The sequence below is a fragment of the Entamoeba invadens genome (assembly GCF_000330505.1).
Source record: "Entamoeba invadens IP1 unplaced genomic scaffold scaff_1105074724865, whole genome shotgun sequence".
NCBI classification, from domain to species: domain Eukaryota; phylum Evosea; order Mastigamoebida; family Endamoebidae; genus Entamoeba; species Entamoeba invadens.
This window is the reverse complement of record NW_004443576.1, coordinates 13,325-32,602: the sequence shown is the minus strand read 5'-3', so window position 1 is coordinate 32,602 and position 19,278 is coordinate 13,325. Positions and strand designations below refer to the sequence as shown.

At 28.1% G+C, this 19,278-nt stretch overlaps 5 protein-coding genes across 5 annotated transcripts; 3 read left to right on the top strand and 2 right to left on the bottom strand.

Moving 5' to 3' along the window:
• On the bottom strand, positions 1–807 carry EIN_333560 (hypothetical protein; the record flags this gene model as incomplete). Its single annotated transcript, XM_004259142.1, has 2 exons — positions 1–16; positions 66–807. Coding segments are annotated over 2 exons (758 nt in total), but the record flags the coding sequence as incomplete, so codon positions are not given.
• A 748-nt stretch (positions 808–1,555) lies between these two features.
• On the bottom strand, positions 1,556–2,179 carry EIN_333550 (hypothetical protein; the record flags this gene model as incomplete). Its single annotated transcript, XM_004259141.1, has 1 exon — positions 1,556–2,179. One exon carries the CDS (start codon positions 2,177–2,179, stop codon positions 1,556–1,558), a length of 624 nt encoding a protein of 207 aa, XP_004259189.1.
• Positions 2,180–5,856: 3,677 nt separating this feature from the next.
• EIN_333540 (hydroxylamine reductase, putative) lies at positions 5,857–7,485 on the top strand (the record flags this gene model as incomplete). The annotated part of the gene is made up of 1 exon (XM_004259140.1): positions 5,857–7,485. One exon carries the CDS (start codon positions 5,857–5,859, stop codon positions 7,483–7,485), a length of 1,629 nt encoding a protein of 542 aa, XP_004259188.1.
• A 7,323-nt stretch (positions 7,486–14,808) lies between these two features.
• On the top strand, positions 14,809–15,798 carry EIN_333530 (serine/threonine protein kinase HT1, putative; the record flags this gene model as incomplete). The annotated part of the gene is made up of 1 exon (XM_004259139.1): positions 14,809–15,798. One exon carries the CDS (start codon positions 14,809–14,811, stop codon positions 15,796–15,798), a length of 990 nt encoding a protein of 329 aa, XP_004259187.1.
• Positions 15,799–18,117: 2,319 nt separating this feature from the next.
• EIN_333520 (MmpL efflux pump, putative) lies at positions 18,118–19,278 on the top strand (the record flags this gene model as incomplete). The annotated part of the gene is made up of 2 exons (XM_004259138.1): positions 18,118–18,986; positions 19,113–19,278. Coding segments are annotated over 2 exons (1,035 nt in total), but the record flags the coding sequence as incomplete, so codon positions are not given.

The window sequence follows — 19,278 nt, the reverse complement described above, 5'->3', positions numbered from 1 at the left end:
TTCGTCTGAATTGTGGCTGTTTGTGTCAATGCCGAGTTCACCTTTCTCAATCATTTCTTCCACACTTTTAGTTATTTGAGTGTTACTCATGCCTTGTTTTTGAGCTTCTTTTTCTTTTCTTTTTATCTTCAACAGAGCTCTCACTGTATCACTGAAAGACTCCATTTTATTAACTGCATTTCTTGTGATTCTTCTTCTTTTTAAAATATTTTTAAACTTGTTTGTTTTGTAATTGTTTGCCCTCTCAGTTGTTGGTGCTTTTCTCTCCATCATTTTCCCCATTTTATTTGTTAATATAAGACCCCCTCTTTCAGTTGCTTCGGGAACCGCAACAGCATTTAAAACACCAGTTGTCACATGTGATGTATCGAACAACCCTTGTTCTATCCCAATTCCCTCTCTATTCAATTCACCAAGAATATTGATTTGCTCTGCCAAAACGTTGTTTATCGCTTCCTCAAAAACTATTTGTGTACCTTCTTGAGCAAATCTTTTGCCTCCTTGAATTGATGCCTTCTTTAACCTTTCTTTAAGTGGTCCTTCTGTTGTTTGATACGCTTTTGAAAAGTCCGTTAAAGACTTCACTGTAATAGAACCAGCCCTTGCACCCAACTGAATACCTTTTGAAATGCCAGATATGGTATGAGATGTTGCACCCAAAGAAGCAACAACTGGTGCAGTTGGTCCAGTCAGAGGTGCAGCAGCCATTAACATAGAACCACATAATGCTGATACTGTACAAGCTCTAGCTGTATGTTTTGATACCGAATCTAATCCATTTGAAATCATGTCACCATTTTTAGCCATAAATTTTGTACCTTTATCTAAAACCTTCTCTGCTCCTTTTTTAATACTTTTTCTGATTCTTTTATTACGAATGGAATTTTGAAGTGCCAAATGTTGAGAAACTTGTCTGAATGATCTTCTTCTTTTGTTGCTTTTCTTTTGTTTATTGTCATTTAATGAAGTAACTGACAATAAACTTGTTGTGGACGATGAAGATGGAAACGAGTCAGTTGGAGAACTCGGTTGTGAAATTACAAATTGTAAAAAACAAAAGAAAACCATCAGTAGGTACTTTTTCATCTTCTATTTGATAATTGCTTCAAGTTTAACAAGTTTTAATTTTCAGTTTTTATTGGAATTCAATCTTAACAATTGTTTTTGTTAAATAACTGAAAACAAATCCATTTGTTTAGAACTCCCTTTTATTACCAATTAAATAAAAACTTAAATTGTTATTTGTTTTCAAATAATTAAAAGACATTTAAGAGAGTATTATTATAATTAATGACAAGGATTAAACTTTATCATTTATTGTTTGTTACACACAATAATTGATGACCATTTCCAATAATCACTTATTAATTCAATGAAAAACAATTGAGAAAAGAACTTTTTAAAAATGTTTAATTTTCAATTATAACACACTTAAAAAAATTATTACCATTTATTTATACTTTCATTAAAATGTTAAGGGTTGACAAATAATAATTACAATAAAAAATACAATTTGTAGATGGAATAAATTAAAAAAAATAATACCCAAATTCACTTAGAAAAGGAGTGCGATGAATGTGAGAGCCAATAAGACAAAATTGAGAGCAGATGAGTCTGGGGTGTCTGAATCAATTGGAGCCGATGATTCATAGCAAGCAGTATAAACGTTAGAGGCACATTTGTTACACTCAACCTTACCAGTGGCAGAAGTTTGTTTAGTGCATGCAGCATCGTTATAAACAGCAAGAGCCCACTTCTTGAGACCTGCGTCTTCGAGTATGACAGCCTTCTTATATGCTCCACCAAATGAATAACAGACATCATTGTTATACATACCAGTCATCTTTTTATCGGCATTTGGGCAATCAGTCTTGGCTTCTGCAGTAAAGGCGACCTCCTTTGTGTACTTGGCCTCAACGGTTTTCGTCCAGTAAGTGTTTGAAGCGGCAAAGTCAATGTTTTCCACTGGAGTGGAGCCAGCTGTTTGACAATCAGCATCAGTATAATACTTGCGACTATAGGCACCAGAAGCTAATTCAATTTGGAAGTACTCAGCATTTTTAGTCATGTAACATACTCCAACATCATATCTCTCATAGTCTACGACATCGTTTGATTGTTTATGGACGTTGTAGTAAAGAGTCTCACTCAGAGCAGCAACAAAGAAGAGGAAGAGCATTGTTTTTCATAGTTCAAACGCACCGACTTATATAGAAAAGAAATGGTGTAAATTTATTTTTTCCTTATTTAAAATATCGAATGAGCTTTATATTTACAATTTTTAACTAAAACGGGTTTCTTTCCAAAAAATAATATTCAAATTTAAAAACCAGTTATGTGACTCTTTTGAAGTTGAATTAATGTCTCTCCATTCGATTATTTTTTTGTACTTGTGTTACTATAATTTATAATATACAATTTTATTTTTTTATTAGAATTTTTTAATGGAAAAATAGAAATCAGCGACAAGTTTTAAACCAAAATTATTGTTTTGGTTAATAAATTTCTTGTGTGATGTTTTAAATACAATATAAAACCCGTAATAATGACCTATTCAGTGTTAATAAATATCCAATTGTTCAATTTTTCAAAGAAAATAACGATTAGTAAGTATTCAAAATAATTTTCACAAGTGTAAAAATAAATTGAAATTTATATTTTATAATTGAAAAGTTTGAGAACAAGCACATTTGTTTTGGCTCTTTGTTTCTTAAAAAGTCAATGGATCTCCGAAGGTGAAAAAACCAATTTTTAAATCTTTAAAATACTAAAAATTTAAAACAGATATCTTAAAAACAAAAACAAAATTTGTAATATTAACAAAGTTAATAAAGCAGACAGTTTTAAAAGGTTTGAATGGAGAAAGATTTTTTGTAACATTGTTCGTTTATTGAATTGAATTCCAACTTTTTAATAATGTAAAGTCTGTCCAAAATCGTTGTCTTAGGTTTTTTGGTTAATGATAATTGGAAAATAACAGGTTTCTCTCAGAATATAAAAAACGATATCAACTCTATAACTATATTATAAAAATGCAACAAGGGAATTAACTATATTCCTTTTAGATTTAAAAAATGAATAAAATCATACAAAATTCGAGTGTATTAATAATTTTTTAAATCAAAAAGGAATATATGTTTTTTATATTATAATATATAGTATCGACCATCGCTAATTAAAAACCATAAATAAATAGTAAATTTCTTATTAATTTTTACCATTTGACATTCTTAAAAAAACACTAATTGTCAATCTTTATCTTCGCTTTTCAAATAAATTGGCATCACCTATTAACCAAACCACAATAATAACACTTCTGTAATTAACTATTGTAAATGGTCTGCTGGCTTTGTTGACATTACTCGAAAATTCGCCAGAGGAGGAATTACAAATTCCACATTTTTTGCATTCTTTTAGACGTATGATATGGTTAAAAAAAACAATTTAAAAAATAAAACAAAAAAATTATTATTTCGAAAAAAAAAGAAAAAAACTATTGATTATAATTAAAAAACTAAATGTATATAGTATGTTTTCAACTTCATTAATAAAAAATCCGATTTAACATGATAAAACAGTCAAATTGTTTGAACAAATAAAACATTTTTAATTATTAAATGGAGCTTCCTTTGAGCCAGGAAACTCACTGGATTGTTCTCCACATGACGAATTGGGAATAGAGAGTCCCGAAGGAGAAGAGATGGTTGAAGGAGAAGACTGCTCTGAGTTATGTAATCCAATGACAAATCAAATTGTAAATGCATAATTGAATTTTTGGTGTTTTTAATTATTAAATGTCGGTTAAATTAATTATATTATAATAATTATATTTGCACGTATTTAATAAACAAGATCAACAGTAATTTTATTTAATATTAATATTTTTATTATTCAATGATAAAGTTATTCGATTATAATTTAATGTTGTAAAATCTCTAATAAAACTGTTTTTTGATCTCCACACAATTTGAAATGAATTGGTCAATTTTTAAATTGACATTTTATTTTTTGTTATAAAACAATTGAAGAAAAATGATTCAATAGTCTTTCTTTAACTCTACTATAATATTAAATTTATTATGATATTAAAAACAAATGGTAATGAAATATACAAATATTTAATCAAATATTTACTCTTCCTTCAATTTATAATAACATTTAGGAATTTACACACTCGAACACATTTAAAAAATTAATTATTAAAAAATTTTTAATTTAATTATAAAATATAATAAAAATAATTTCAATTGTAATGTTAGATGTAATGTTTTAATCTTTTTTTTAGTTTTGAAGCAAAACCGTCTCAAAAGAGTTTCTGGTCATTTTTTTGTTTTACTATGTGATTATAAAACTATAAATGTTCGTGTTTTATTACAATAATAATTGATGCTGATGTTTTTTTTGCTTGATATCAATTTTTGACTTTTTATCACTTCATTTTTATATTTATTATAAAATAAATACAATTAAACTTTTTAAAATTACTTTATGTACAGGCAGTGAAGTGAAGGTATAAATTTTCAATTGATTGCTAAATAAAAGGGTTTTCTTATCTCGAAACATTTTATTTTGATTGGCTGAAATTGTCATTCTCAATAAAACCCTTATTTAACAAGCCGAATTTGTCCTTATTATTATAATAAATATTGACATTTTGATTATCTTGTTACCATTTTGTTTGTTTGGAAATTATATTTTATAGTTATTTTAATCATTTAAAAACTATAGAAAAACAACACATAAACCAAGAAGCGAATAAACCAATAAAAAACCATCACTTAACTAAACTTGGCAACAAAGCAAACTTCACAAATCCTGCTTCGTCACAACTCAAACAGATGATAAGTGTGTTTGTTTTTAGTATATCGCCCAATAGCCAATAACTCAATAACCACACTCGCAACTTACCATTAATTAAAGATTTTAAAGATGATGTAATAAAATTTAATATTTGAATATTTATGTAATAAGTGGCTAAATAATGACAAAATAACAATAACAAACGTAGAATATGACACCAAAAATATTTAATCTTTGTTTTCTTTTTTAACAAGAGTTAATGCTTGGTGTTTGCCTTTTTCTTCTTTCGACTTCAATTTATTTTTTAAGTTCGTTCAATTTTATTTTTCAACTTATTTTTAAGCAAAGTCGAATTTAAAAATAATCTAAAAATGGGTCTAAATTTTTTCAAAATATTTTTTTAGTTTTATTGACCAAAAATTTAAACCCGAAAAACAGTAAAAATATGACCTAAAATTGTTCGATTATTCTCAAAACCCTTTTATTTAGCATTCAATTGAAAATTTATACCTTCACTTCACTGCCTGTATACACCTCTTAAATTAACTTTCTATACTATTCAATATTTTATAAATTTATTATAAATTAAAAACAATTATTTCAAGTTAAAATATGATCTAAAAATTAATAATAAAACTTTTATAATTTTTTATTATTGAAATCCAATTATTTTTTAAAATTAACCAAAATATCTAGAATGGTGCAATTTTCAATTGAAATCCAACTAGAAATAAATTGATTGGTTAAATTCAAAAAGTTATGTCTGGAATTTTGACTCAATTTCTTTTTAATTAATTGAATTATTAATTTACAAATATCTTTGACTTTAAATTTTAAGTTTCGGATTGTTTGGTATATCATAAACTCTGTTCCAGTAAAATATCATTTTAAATATAATAATATAACAAAAAGGAATTAAAAACGACCATTCGAACACTTTTCTTTTTCTTTGTCTTTATTGTATTAAAAATTAATTCTAGTCAGTTCCCCACTGATACTGATTTGTCACCCTATCCATATTTAAGTTCATTTTTAATTCATTTTACATCGAGTCCAATGACAAAAATGTTTTGTAATCAATGTGAGCAAACTGCCAAAGGTACAGGGTGTACTGTATGTGGTGTCTGTTCCAAAGAGCCATTAGCAGCAAATACTATGGACGCAATGATCTATGCACTGAGACAAAATGCTTTAGTAGCTCTAGAGGCAAGAAGTGTCGGTATCATTGATTCCAAATACGATATGTTATCTGCCAATTGTTTATTTACCACCTTAACAAATGTCAACTTCGATGAGCACGTGTTAAAGGATTATCTCCACAAAATTATAACAGCCAGAAAATCACTGTTGCTCCAAATTGCAGAGAAGAAAGGTAAAAAGGCAGAAAAGAGTGATTTAGACATTGAGGACTTTGAGGGCTTTGTTGACAAAAATCTGAACGGACATCGACCAAATCAACTCAATGAGAATATCGACATCCAAAGTTTAATGCAAACCACTTTATTTGGATTGAAGGGGTTGTGTGCGTATATATCACATGCAAACATGTTAGACAAGACTAACACAGACATCATGACCTTCATCCATGAAGCCCTTTCATATGGATATGATAACAAACAAAGGACTTTAGAGGAGTGGATTCAAATAGTGAAAGACGTTGGAAAATGGAATTTTGAGACAATGAAGTTGTTAGACGAAGCCAATTGTACACTTGGCAATCCAACACCAACAAAGGTCTTAATTGGCCACAAGAAAGGCAAATGCGTATTAGTGAGTGGCCACGACTTGTTTGATATGAAAAAGATCTTAGAACAGACCGAGAACACAGACGTCTTGGTGTATTCGCACGGTGAGATGTTACCTGCACATGGATATCCCGAGCTGCACAAATACAAAAACTTTGTTGGGCACTTTGGGACGGCGTGGTTCAATCAACAGACTGAATTACTCCACTTCCCAGGCCCAGTCGTCTTCACATCAAATTGCATTATGAAGCCAAAGGCAGATTATATCGACCACATTTACACAACAAATGAAGTTGGATTCAAAGGAGTGAAGCACATTGGTGAGAACAAAGACTTTTCTGGAGTGATTCAAAAGGCGAATGAGATGAAGGGCTTTGAAGACGACGAGGAACTCGACTTCTTCTTGACTGGATTTGGTCACCACAGCATTTTGGAGACGGAAGTTGCAGGGAAAATCGTCAATTTAGTGAAAGAGAAGAAGGTGACTGACATCTTTGTTATAGGTGGATGTGATGGAATGAAGAAAGAGCGAAATTACTACACGGAAATTATTAAGAAGTTGCCGCCATCTTCACTTGTGATAACATGTGGGTGTGGGAAGTATAGATTCTATCGAGAAAAGCTTGGAGAGATTGAAGGAATTCCTCGTTTGATTGATGTCGGACAATGCAATGACACATACACTGCTTTCGTCGTTGCTATTAAATTGGCTGAAATCTTCAAGTGTGGAGTTAACGAATTGCCACTGCATATCATCCTCTCTTGGTATGAACAGAAGGCTGTCTGCATCTTACTTACAGTCATTTATTTGGGATTGAAAAACGTCAGAATAGGTCCATCCCCACCCGCTTACTTGTCACCTAACGTCTTCAAGTACTTGGCAGACAATTTGGGACTCAAGATGATCACCACTGTCGACAACGACTTGGCCAACTTGTGAGAGTTGAGTAAATGAACACGTTTCAATTATTTTGTTTATAATTTGAATTGAAAATGAATATAATATTAAATTTTTTATTCGTGTATTTCATAGTCAGATTTATATTATTTGTCTTTTTATAAAAAACTTAAAGTATCAAATAGTATCAATTTAAATGATAAATAAATTTATTTAAAAAACATAAATTGAAGGCGTAATATAATTGAATAGATTACAATCAAATTTCCCAAAAGTGTAAAGGTACGATAATTTTTTTTAAAAAAGCATTTCTAACTGGCCAAACATTTAAAAGTGCTTTGTAGAGAAGTGCTATTTTCATATAAAAATGCATGTTTTTTTCAAAACAGTTTTTGATGGTTTTGTTAAACTTTAAAATTTGAATTCTTATTTTATTTAATAATTCAATTCTTTTCTTTTATTAGACGATAATTATAAATAAAAAAATTCAATATAAAGTCATTCCGAATAAGTGTGAAACTTTATTTTTTCTTTGTTTTTTACTCACAACAAAGGTGAAACTCTATTTTTCAACAATAACAAAAACAAAAACAAAAGTAGAATTAGGTTATAAATCAACACAAAATACAACTCGATATTTAAATGATAAGTTCAACTGCTTGTTTTAATGAAAAGCATTAAAATTCCAAAATTCCAATTGTCATACAAAACGAATAAAACGGCGTTATATATCGATTGTGGATAGCGCAAATGTTAAACATCTCTTTATAAAAAAGAAAATAATGAGACAAGCCAATTCGTGTGATTCAAAGACTATCTCGCTGCAAAATTACGGTAAACACGAGACAGTTGAATGGTGCAACCCAAAAAACTAATTGAGAAAAATTGTGCAACTTTAGTTATAATTTACTTATAGTATATTAATTAGAGTAATAGTTTTAAAGAAATTTGTTTGTGTTTTCTAGTTTTGTTTTTAAAAAAAATATAATTTTTTAACTATAATTATACTATAAACAAAGTTGCACTGACACGTCAAAGTTGCACGGTTTTAAGAATGACTTTAATTAAAATCACTTATTTTAATATTTCTTCACTGTCACATTTACTTGTACAACTTATGTATTTTTCCATCTCTTGTTCATAACGAAAACGATCTTCTTTTTCCATTTGTGTGTACTTCGTCTGTTCATGTGCACTCATCTTAACCCACTCCAAAGAAGCTTTTTTAGCTATTTCAGTGATTTTACAAATACTGTTTTCCGCTTTGTACTTGTCTCTAAATTCCTCTAAAAAAAATGAAAAGGCGTTTCTCACGTCATTTGGTTGTGCCATCTTCACGTTTTTCATTTTCTCTGAATTTTTTAAATCTGATTGACAATTTTCTTGTTTTTGGTTTTGTTCGAAAGATCTTAAAGTCGGTTTTATATCAACACCACTGGTCTTTTCAATTGATTTTTCTTGTAAAATTTCATCTTTCTTTGTGTCTTCATAGTTTTGAGAATAAATGAGTTCTGATTTTATATCAAACTTTTTATCGACTTTAAAACCACCAAAACTGGTTTTGTCCTTCATCAAAAAGGTTTTGATGTTCTCATTTTTAAGTGTTTCTAGTCGTTTGATTTCATTGTCAAGAGGTGTTCGTTGTTTGATAAAGTCAAGTTCATATAGATTGACAATTAGTTGAGATAAATCACATTTTTCGTCTGAATTTTCCTTTGAAACATTTTTTATATTAATGCTTAGGAGTTCTGAAAGTGTATTGAACTTTTTAATAAATAAAGTTAATGCTGTGACATACTTCTCTCTTATTTCATACAACTTGAACTGATTTTTCGCATTTTCAATGCGAGTTTGGATCAAAAAGTTTGTGTTGTCTGTAAATGGTTTAATTTGTGGTAGTTTTTCATATGAAAGAATGTCGTTTTGAATTGAATTGCACGTTTTTAAAATTTCTTCGATTATGTTCATCATTTTTACTATATTATTAAATAGTTGTATTTGTAGTTTTTAAGTGTTTTTTCTATTTAATTGAAATATTATTAAATATAATAATATAATTGTTATATTATTTTTATAATCAAATATAGTTTTTATTATTATTAAAATCTTACTCTGTTTTATTTATAAATATATAATATAAGTAATTAATAATAGTTAACAATTTTAACATGATTAAATTTTTTTTGATATTTAAATTTTGTTTTTAATTTTTTTTACTTTTTCGAAAAAAATTTGTTTACAACACTAGATTTCTCGTTTACCACAACCATACATTTCTTGTTGTTATAATAAAAACACAAAAACAAAGAATAATTTATTAATTAATTGGTATGTTCTTTTAACGACCATGTTTAATGAAAAACAGTCATCACTAAATGATATAACATTTGAAAGTACAACAATATGGCTCAAATAATCACATCCATTAAAACAGCCACTTCCAATACATGTTATACTTGATGGTAATATTTTATTGTTTAAATTTTTGCATTGACAAAAACAATAATCATTGTTATAACACTTGTTGGTATATCAATTCTATTAAGACTGTCACATCCATCAAAACAAACATTACCAATCGAAACAATACTTAATGGAATGTTCACACATTGTAGACTAATGCATCCCCGAAAACAATAATCACCAACTTTGGTTTCGGCAAAAAGAAACGTTGCCATAAAAATTCGGCATAATTGAAAATAATGGTCATCGGTTGGCCAGTCTATTAAAAAGATTATAATTAAACAATAACAAGATAAATTTTCTTCAAATTTAAAATCTTTTTTATATATTATGATTATTTAATTATATTTTATTTAAAGTTAAATAAATTACAGAAAAATCTTGTAGAATAGAAAGTTCTAATGAATGTTTAGGCAATATTTTCAATTATGAACATTTACTAAGCAAATATCACACAAAATGACACAATATAAAAAATTTGTCAGTTCATTATTGTTCACAATAATTTATTCTAAAAATACAAATATCAATAAAAAAACGAAAAATTAAACTTTTATTGTAACTAATTATAAATTATAATTATTATTTGTCATTAAAAGAACATGTAAAATTATACAATTAAATAAATCCATTTAAAATGATTAAGGAATTTTATTAGTTAAATTGTTATAATATATATTTATATATTTTTAAAGGATCTTTTTCATTTTCAATTGACTTTTTCTTTTTAAATTGATAATTCGATATTCGTGAGTCATTTTTTTGTTTAAAAATAAAAACTACTATATTTCATTTTCAATAATATTTAGAAAACAGAAGATGTTCAATAATTTTAATACAAATCAGATAGTTATCATGTTGCTTGTATTATTTCGATCATTTTCACAAGGAGATACAGGGGATTGGTGTGGAGGTACAACAGACATAATTTATTATGATACAAATCGTAATTGTTATTCTAATGAATGGAATAATACGTTTAACAATGCATCCGACAATCAACAAACTTTCTATTTTAATTCTCATTGTTGTACTTCCAAACGCAAGTTGTTTAGTGACTTAAATAAAACTTCTTCTGGTCAATGGTCTTTTAAATTCAATGCACAAGACACTCAAATCACATTAAAAGAAATGTGGTTTAACACACGCTTTGATTCGACCAGGTTAATAATATATGAAGATGACCGACCCGATGGGCTGATGCTGTTTTTTGGTTGTTATAACGGAGAAGAAAATTGTCGAACAAAAGTATTACCTTCATATCGACCCACTATCAAATTAAATCAAAAAAGTGTCATTTTATATTCGAATATCGACCAATATTATCAAATTGATATAAAGAGAGATGAGAACACTATAATCCCGTATTTATTTATTGATGGTACTTATCAACAGTCTATTTATTTTAATTTTGAAGGGAATCCAAATTTTGGTGACAACTTTGATAAAAGACGATATTTGTTTACAACCAATTTAAATATTCCTATTGTTAGTATTGTATTAGATTATCAAATCAAGTTTGTTTGTGAAAGAAACGCCATCAAAAGATTTCTATTTTTTGATTCCACTTTTAACGGAAATTATATAAATACACAGTGTAGCTGTAAACCGATAAATTCAAATGTAAATCAAGACACTTTATTTAATTGGCCAGATTGTGTTTACAACAGTTCTGTTTTTGATTTGGATTTAACTGGATTAATTGGAGATATTAATGGAATGATAGAAGTGTACCCCAATATATCTTTGTGGTATTCAGTGTTATTTTCAAGTGATAAAAAGTATTTTATAAGAAGAATTGAAAACATTCAACAAATCGTTTTTACAAATTTAACACTTGAAAGTGGAATGGATGTGACTTTTGATGTGAATTGTATAGTCTCGAATCTCATTATTAAATTTCCATCAAAAGTTTTGTTCAAATTGAATTTTTTAACAACCCAAACAATTTTTGAGAAAATAGAAACAATAAAAAATAAAATTCTATTTAATGTGGTTGGTGATTTTTCTGATAAGAGTCAACAACTTGCGAGGTGTGGCACACGAATTGTTTCATCATTTTCAGAACCAACAGATGTTTGCTTTTGTGAGTATTTTAATGACAGATTCCAACCATTTGTGAAAGAGATTTATAGTTTTAATGACTGCCTAAATACAAATTACACCCAAAATTTATTATTACTCATTAGACAAAACAATTTTGAAATAAAAGAAAACCAAATTTGGGGTGGATTATATATAGATGTTCCAGAAATAAAACTCTGGGGAAATAACTATTTTTTCGCAAATGATGGAATTATAAACGGAACAATTATTATTTCAACAACAATTACATTTGATTTCTTGGAAATTCTTTCTTCAACTAAAATAAAAGTTTTAAGTGGTGGATATTTTGGTTTCGGTGGAATTACATTTCCAGAGTATATCGATAGAGTAAATGAGAGTGGAATAATTGAGATTTACGAAAATGGCGAAGTTGATTTATCAGATGAAATTAGTAGTGAAAGCATCAATCAGAACACTTGTTTTGAGTTTGTGTCATTTGAGAAGAAAAACACTAAAATTGAATATATAAAACCATTACAACTGATAGGTAACAAGTTAGGTCGAATTTGTAAAGGATCTTTTGATTATGGTATAAACTGTGAACTTATTGGCACCAACATTTCTTCATATAAAAATTATAACAACAGTTTGCACTGTCCAATTTTTAATGAAAACGTTGTGATATCGATCCAGACATCTCAATTTACTCAAGACATCGACTTTACAGGTATTTTCAAGCAAAATGTGAAAGTCACAAAAATCACCAAAAATGGTAATTTTGTCACAAAATTTGATGATAATATACCAAATGTTCTTTTTGTGAGTGATGACTCTTTGGATAATCAAAAAATCAACATTACATACGAAAATGATAAATTACTAATTGGGAATCGATATGGATTTGTTTTATTGGGGACGTATCCAAACGAAAACAGTTTTCTATATAGTAAAAATGAGAATTGCAGTGCTCTTTATATCAATTCAACAAATGAATATTTATGTAAACATTGTAAAAACTCATATTTAATGAATGGCGATTGTATTAATTATAATATTAAATGTAATTTATCAACTACTAGTAACACTAAAGTGTGTGAAAGCTGTCCAATCACATTTACTGCTTACAAACACAATTGTATTTTTTGTGGATATAATTGCTTACGTTGTGTTGACTCCAAATGTATTTTGTGTAAAAGTGGATATAGAATTGGTATTTTAAATTCTTGTATAAAAGATTTAAATCAAAATGCAAGATTGTTTGAGAGAAATTATGCAGTAAGTTGTTATGAAAGATATTACAGTGAACTTGGAATATGCAAAGAATGTGGTGAATTTTGTATTCAATGTAAAAAAGCAAATATATGTCAAATATGTGAAAATTCAAAATTGTTTAAAGACGGAAAATGTGTTGATTTTGAAAATGCTGTAACTATAACAAACAATAAAATTACATCATGTAAAGCTGGTTTTTATTTGAAAGAAAATCAGAATGATTGTATCCAATGTAATACAAAATATCCAAATTGTAATTTGTGTTCCATTAATAAGTGTTATTCATGTAACACGGAAAGTGGTATTCTTACTATGGAAGGGAAATGTATAGATGTAACAGAAAGTGGATGTAAAAATTCAACAAACACGTATTGCACGATTTGTGTAGATAACTCGAACTATATCAACTCAAATGGTGTTTGTGAGATGAATAAAAACAATTGCAAATTCGCAACAAAGGGTGGGGAATGTCTTCAGTGTTTAGATGGATATTCAATCCTCAAACAAAATGAAAACACAATTTGTGAAGTAAAAACTGAGCCAACTGACAATTGTGTATCAACACATCCATATAAAGACAGATGTATTTCGTGCAAAAGTGGGATGTTTATTCGTGATAATGTATGTGAAAAATGTGCTGAAGGGTGTGTATTTTGTACTTCTTATGATACTTGCTTGTTGTGCAATAACTCGTATCTTCTTTCAAATAATACGTGTGTTAATTCTCTCGAAGGAAATGGTCATTGTAAATTATATATCAAAGGACAGCAAAAATGTGCGATATGTGAAAATGGATATTTCAGAAACGAAGAAGGAAATTGTGAGAATTGTATTGGAAACTGTGTTGAATGTAATAGAGCAAATAGTTGTTTGACATGTGAAAAGGAACATTTCCTTTTGACGAATTCAAGTGGGTGTATTTCATACGACAAATTGATGAATTGTAAAGAAAAGAGTTCTAAAGGATGTCAGTTGTGTTCAAGTGGATTTTACACGAATAACCAATTTTGCATTTCATGTGACACAAACACGGAAAATTGTGAAAAATGCACACAGAGTGGAAAATGTACACTTTGCACTAAAGAAAATGTTTTGGTATCATCCAAATGTTATTTACAAAGTGATATTGAAAATTGTATATCTGTCAATAATTCACAGTGTACTAAATGCTCCTTTTGGCACACACCAAACAGCCAGAAGACTTCTTGTCAAACTGAAGTTGTTTGGTGGGTCATTTTATTATGTGTTTTGTTATTATTAATGATAATAACAGGTATAGTTATATTAATAGTTGTTATTACCATAAAAGTGTTAGATTACAACAAAAATTCAGAAATACGTATGCAATATTGTTTATTTGATATATCGCGTTCTAATATAGAATTTATCAGAATTAATAACAGCGAAATTGTTGTGAATAAAAATCAAATTGAATTTACAAATAACGAAGAAAATGAAATTTCAGTAGTCCAAGAAAGTCGCGAATTAATTTGTGTTGGCAATGTTTCAAAAAATTCGTTAAAAGTGCAGTTCTCAATGAGAGACGATTGTTATAAATATACAATAAGAACGGAACCAAAAGTGATGACAATTCCAAAGGGCAAAGCAATCGAATTTGAAATGTTTTTGACGCCACAATGCTCTTGTCGAATTGATGACGTTGTGATTTTGTTTTCACTTAACATGAAGAAAGGAATAACATCTGAAATTCCTTTAAAAATCAGTGCAGTGACTGAACTTTCAACCAAAATAGACCCGGATGAATTGATTGAAGAGAAGAAACTTGGTGAGGGGTCTTTTGGAGTTGTGTACAAAGGATTTTACCGAGAGAATGTAGTTGCTATTAAAAAGATGAAATCATTGCAGATAAACAACGCAAAGTTAATGGAAGAATTTTCTAACGAAGTTTCCATGTTAGGCAAATTTCGCTGTGACTACATCGTCCACTTCTATGGCGCCGTTTTTATTCCAAATAAAGTGTGTATGGTCACTGAATTTGCTAAATTTGGAAGTTTAAATGATTTAATTACACACAAAAATAAAGAAGAAAATAACATGAATAAAAGAGTTAAATTTATGTTAGATGCATCAAAAGGTATTTTATATTTACATGAAAACGGGATATTACACAGAGACATTAAACCGGATAACATTTTGATATTTTCACTGGATTTAAATGAAAAGGTGAATGCGAAATTGACTGATTTTGGGTCATCAAGAAATATTAATATGCTGATGACTAACATGACTTTTACCAAGGGTATTGGCACACCAAAGTTTATGTCTCCTGAAGTACTAAAAAAGGAAAAATACAAAAAATCAAGCGACATTTATTCATTTGCTATTACTATGTATGAATGCTTTATTTGGGGAGAGTCATACCCTAAAACACAATTCAAATATCCATGGGAAGTTGCGGATTTTGTGTCTGCTGGAAAAAGAATGAAAATAAAACGTTCTATTCCTGATGAGCTTATTAATTTGATTGAAAACTGTTGGACGCAAAATCCAGAAGAAAGGTTTTCAATAGATAAAGTGTTAGACGAACTAGGAAATTGTTTTGTGAAGTTTTAAATGATTTTATTATGTTTTTAATTATTAAAATTGATTAAAATTGATAATACATATGTTAAAGTTATGTGTTTTTTACTTGGTTTTTATTTGTCTGTTTTTTTGTTTTATCACCATTTTTCTTTGATTTATATTAATTTTAACTATTTTCAGTAAAAAACATTCGGAATATAAGTTGTATTACACTCTGTCAAGTCTTTTCTTTCATGTATTAATTAAATAATTCAAAAGTAAGTCTAAATCAATTAAAACATTATAACGAATAGTTGTACTATATTTTTCCTTTACCATTGACTTTGTTGTTTTTTAAATAATAATAAATATAAAAATATTATACAATCAATCAGTCTTTATTATCATTACATAATTATTGTATCAATATATTTTTTTCATAAATTAAAAGGTTATAGTGTATGTGAGCATTAATTGTTTTATGTTTTTTTAAACCAATATTAAAAAACAAAATAAAAAGGAACAAATTTGTATCAAAAATAACTGAAGAATATAAACTAAAAAACGAAAATTAAAAACTTATTTTACGATACTTTTATCACTTATTTTCAACATTTTTTTCATTTTTTATCACATTTTATTATTTATTTTATTGAAGCAATTTGTAAATTATTAAAATTTATTCAAACATTACAAAACCGGTGCTATTAAAACATTGGTTTATAAAAAATTGGTATTATTTTAGCCAATAAAAACTTCAAATATGCTCTTTGGAAAATTTCTATCTTTGGTTTTAGTTTAAATGTTTACTTTTGGGAGAACAATGATAATTGTACCCCTGAACTTTTAAAAAATTTAAAAATATCTTGTTTATATTTTTTTTAAAAGATAGTTTTGTAAATTTTGTTTTTAAATTAAATTGTTTAAAAGCAAATAATAAACTTTACAACGTTAAATAATTTTATACAATTATTTAAAATATTGTTATTTTTTGGGGGAAAAAACTTTGCCAAGTTAGTTTGTCCAATTCAATTGTATTTTTAAGATAATTTTTTTCATCAAAAATAGAAACAAAAAGTTGAAAGTTTTTTCTAAAATTAAATGTTTGAAATAGTTATATAGTAAAACCATCTTCATTAAAAGAATGTCAACAATCAACAGATTTAATTTTTTGAAAAATAATCATTTTTATAAAAATTTGTGATTATTTTATATTATTTTTGACATCGTTGTTTTTATGCAATAAAAAATTGCATAAAAATATATTTATCGAATAAAATATGATAATAAATATTCAAAAACAAATAAAATTAACTGGAAGTTCGACAAAACATCTCTGTTAAAAACTCAATTCACAACACAAAATGGTGGATAAAAATTTGTTTTGAATGTTGAACCTTTTATTATAGTGGGTATCAAAAATCGGGCTGTAGAATTTACAATGACTGTTCATCTTCTGTGTACATTTGAAAAGACTGTTGACATTAGTTGTTCAGTCTTGAACATAAACAAAAAAAATCAGAGATTAAAATCAATTCAAATTTGTGCCTAAAATGTCGACAGCATTTAACCCAGACGAGTTGAAGAAAGAGCGAAAACTTGAAAAAGGAAGTTTTGGGATTGTGTACAATAGAATATATCGAGGCAATGTTGTTATCATTAAAGAGCAAAAGGTTCTATAATAAATTGACTGTCGAAAGTTCAAGTGGAAAATTGACAAAGAACACAACAAAAAAATATGAATTACACAATAAACAACTTTTCAATGAAAATAAGAGATGAATAATTTCGTAAAAGACGGAAAATGCTTTTGGAGGAGAGCTTGTATTTATTGTTATTTATCGTGTTTTTTTATTTTACAAAAGGTTCTGGATAGAAAATATCTGGTTTTCCCTTTCAAGCAAAAAAATAAGCAAAAAACAAGTGGATTACTAAGGTTATCAACTAACAAGTTAACCGCTTTTTTGAAAAACAGGCATTTTTTAAATTAGAATTTGTAATTATAGATATTTGAAAAACTAACTGACATTAAAAAACGACTGGCAAACTATTAAAATGGTTTCTGAAAACTAATTAATGGGTTTTAATGCAAATTAAAAAAACAGGACAAATTTCAATTCCAAAAATAATAATTTATAATAATTTATGGTTTATTGGTCGTTTTTTCTGTGCTGGACAATTTTTCGGATATATGTATTTTTATACATTATTGATTTTATCAATAAAAAATACATGAAAATAACATGTTTATCAAGTAAAATATGATAATAACATTCTAAAAAAAACAGTTGTTAATTTAACTATTCATTTTATTCACAAAAATTGGCAAGCCATATAAAAAGGATCTTCTTTTGCCATTATTAAACAACAATGGCGGATAACCAGCCACTGTTAAACAGTTCAGAACAAACCAAGTTCCCGAGTCGTGAAGACAGAGTATTTAATTGCATATTCAAAGTGATGCATTACTTGCGATATGCAATTATTGTTTTTTGGTTGGTGTGTGCCTTGGGGTTCTGTTACCCTGCACTGAAATTTCTTGGATCAACATCACTTTTTATCGAACCACCAAAAGGAACACTGGCCAATGAAGCAAATTCATTTGTGGCTGAGAAGTTTCCTGACTCTTTTCAAGTAGGAAAAAATGTTATAACAATCAAAACCAAAGATGGAAGCAATGTTATTACAAACTATACAAAAGATTTTTCCTTGTCAATGAAGATGTGGATGGACCAACAAAAGATCATTGTGAGTTACTCTGGTTTCTTTTTGTTGCCAACTTTAAATTCGTCGATTGACCAAGAGATTTTGGACATTGCAAAGAAACAATTTGTTGGAGAAAGGGGGGATATTACTATGATTGTAGTCAATATAGATGACAGAGATGCGTCGGCCATTCCTACATTTATTAAAAATTTAAGAAAAGAGATGGAAAGACTCAACACTGATAGCAATTACTATGCTGGTGTGACTGGGTTTGAGGCAGGAAGTGTTGATTTGCAAGATGAAATAATGGCTTCATTGTTTAGGATGGATGTTTCTGTAATTCCTATTGCAATTTTTGTACTGTTGTGGGTATTAAAGAGTTTGACATTGATGATTATACCTTTATGTACTATATCAGTATCTTTCGCCGTGTCATTTGGTATCATGTACCCCATCACATTTGCCATTGATATTTACAGTGTTGCACCTGCCCTTATGTCGAGTTGTATCTGTGCAATGAGTATAGATTATAGGTTTGTTTTTATATATTAATATGATAAATGTATTAATAAACAAAATAATAAAATATGTTAATATTTTGTTGTTAAAAAACACGAACACAACTTTGAATGTATTTTTATTGTCAATTAACAATACAGTTTGTTCCTCCTCACACGGTTTACAGAGGAGACTGTTGGAAAACACGACTCTTATTCAGCAATTAAAAACACGTTACAACATTCTGGAAGGATTATTGCAACATCTGGTGGTTTGTTGACGCTGTGTTTCGTCTCATTATGTTTCTTCCCCCTTGATGTTGTTATA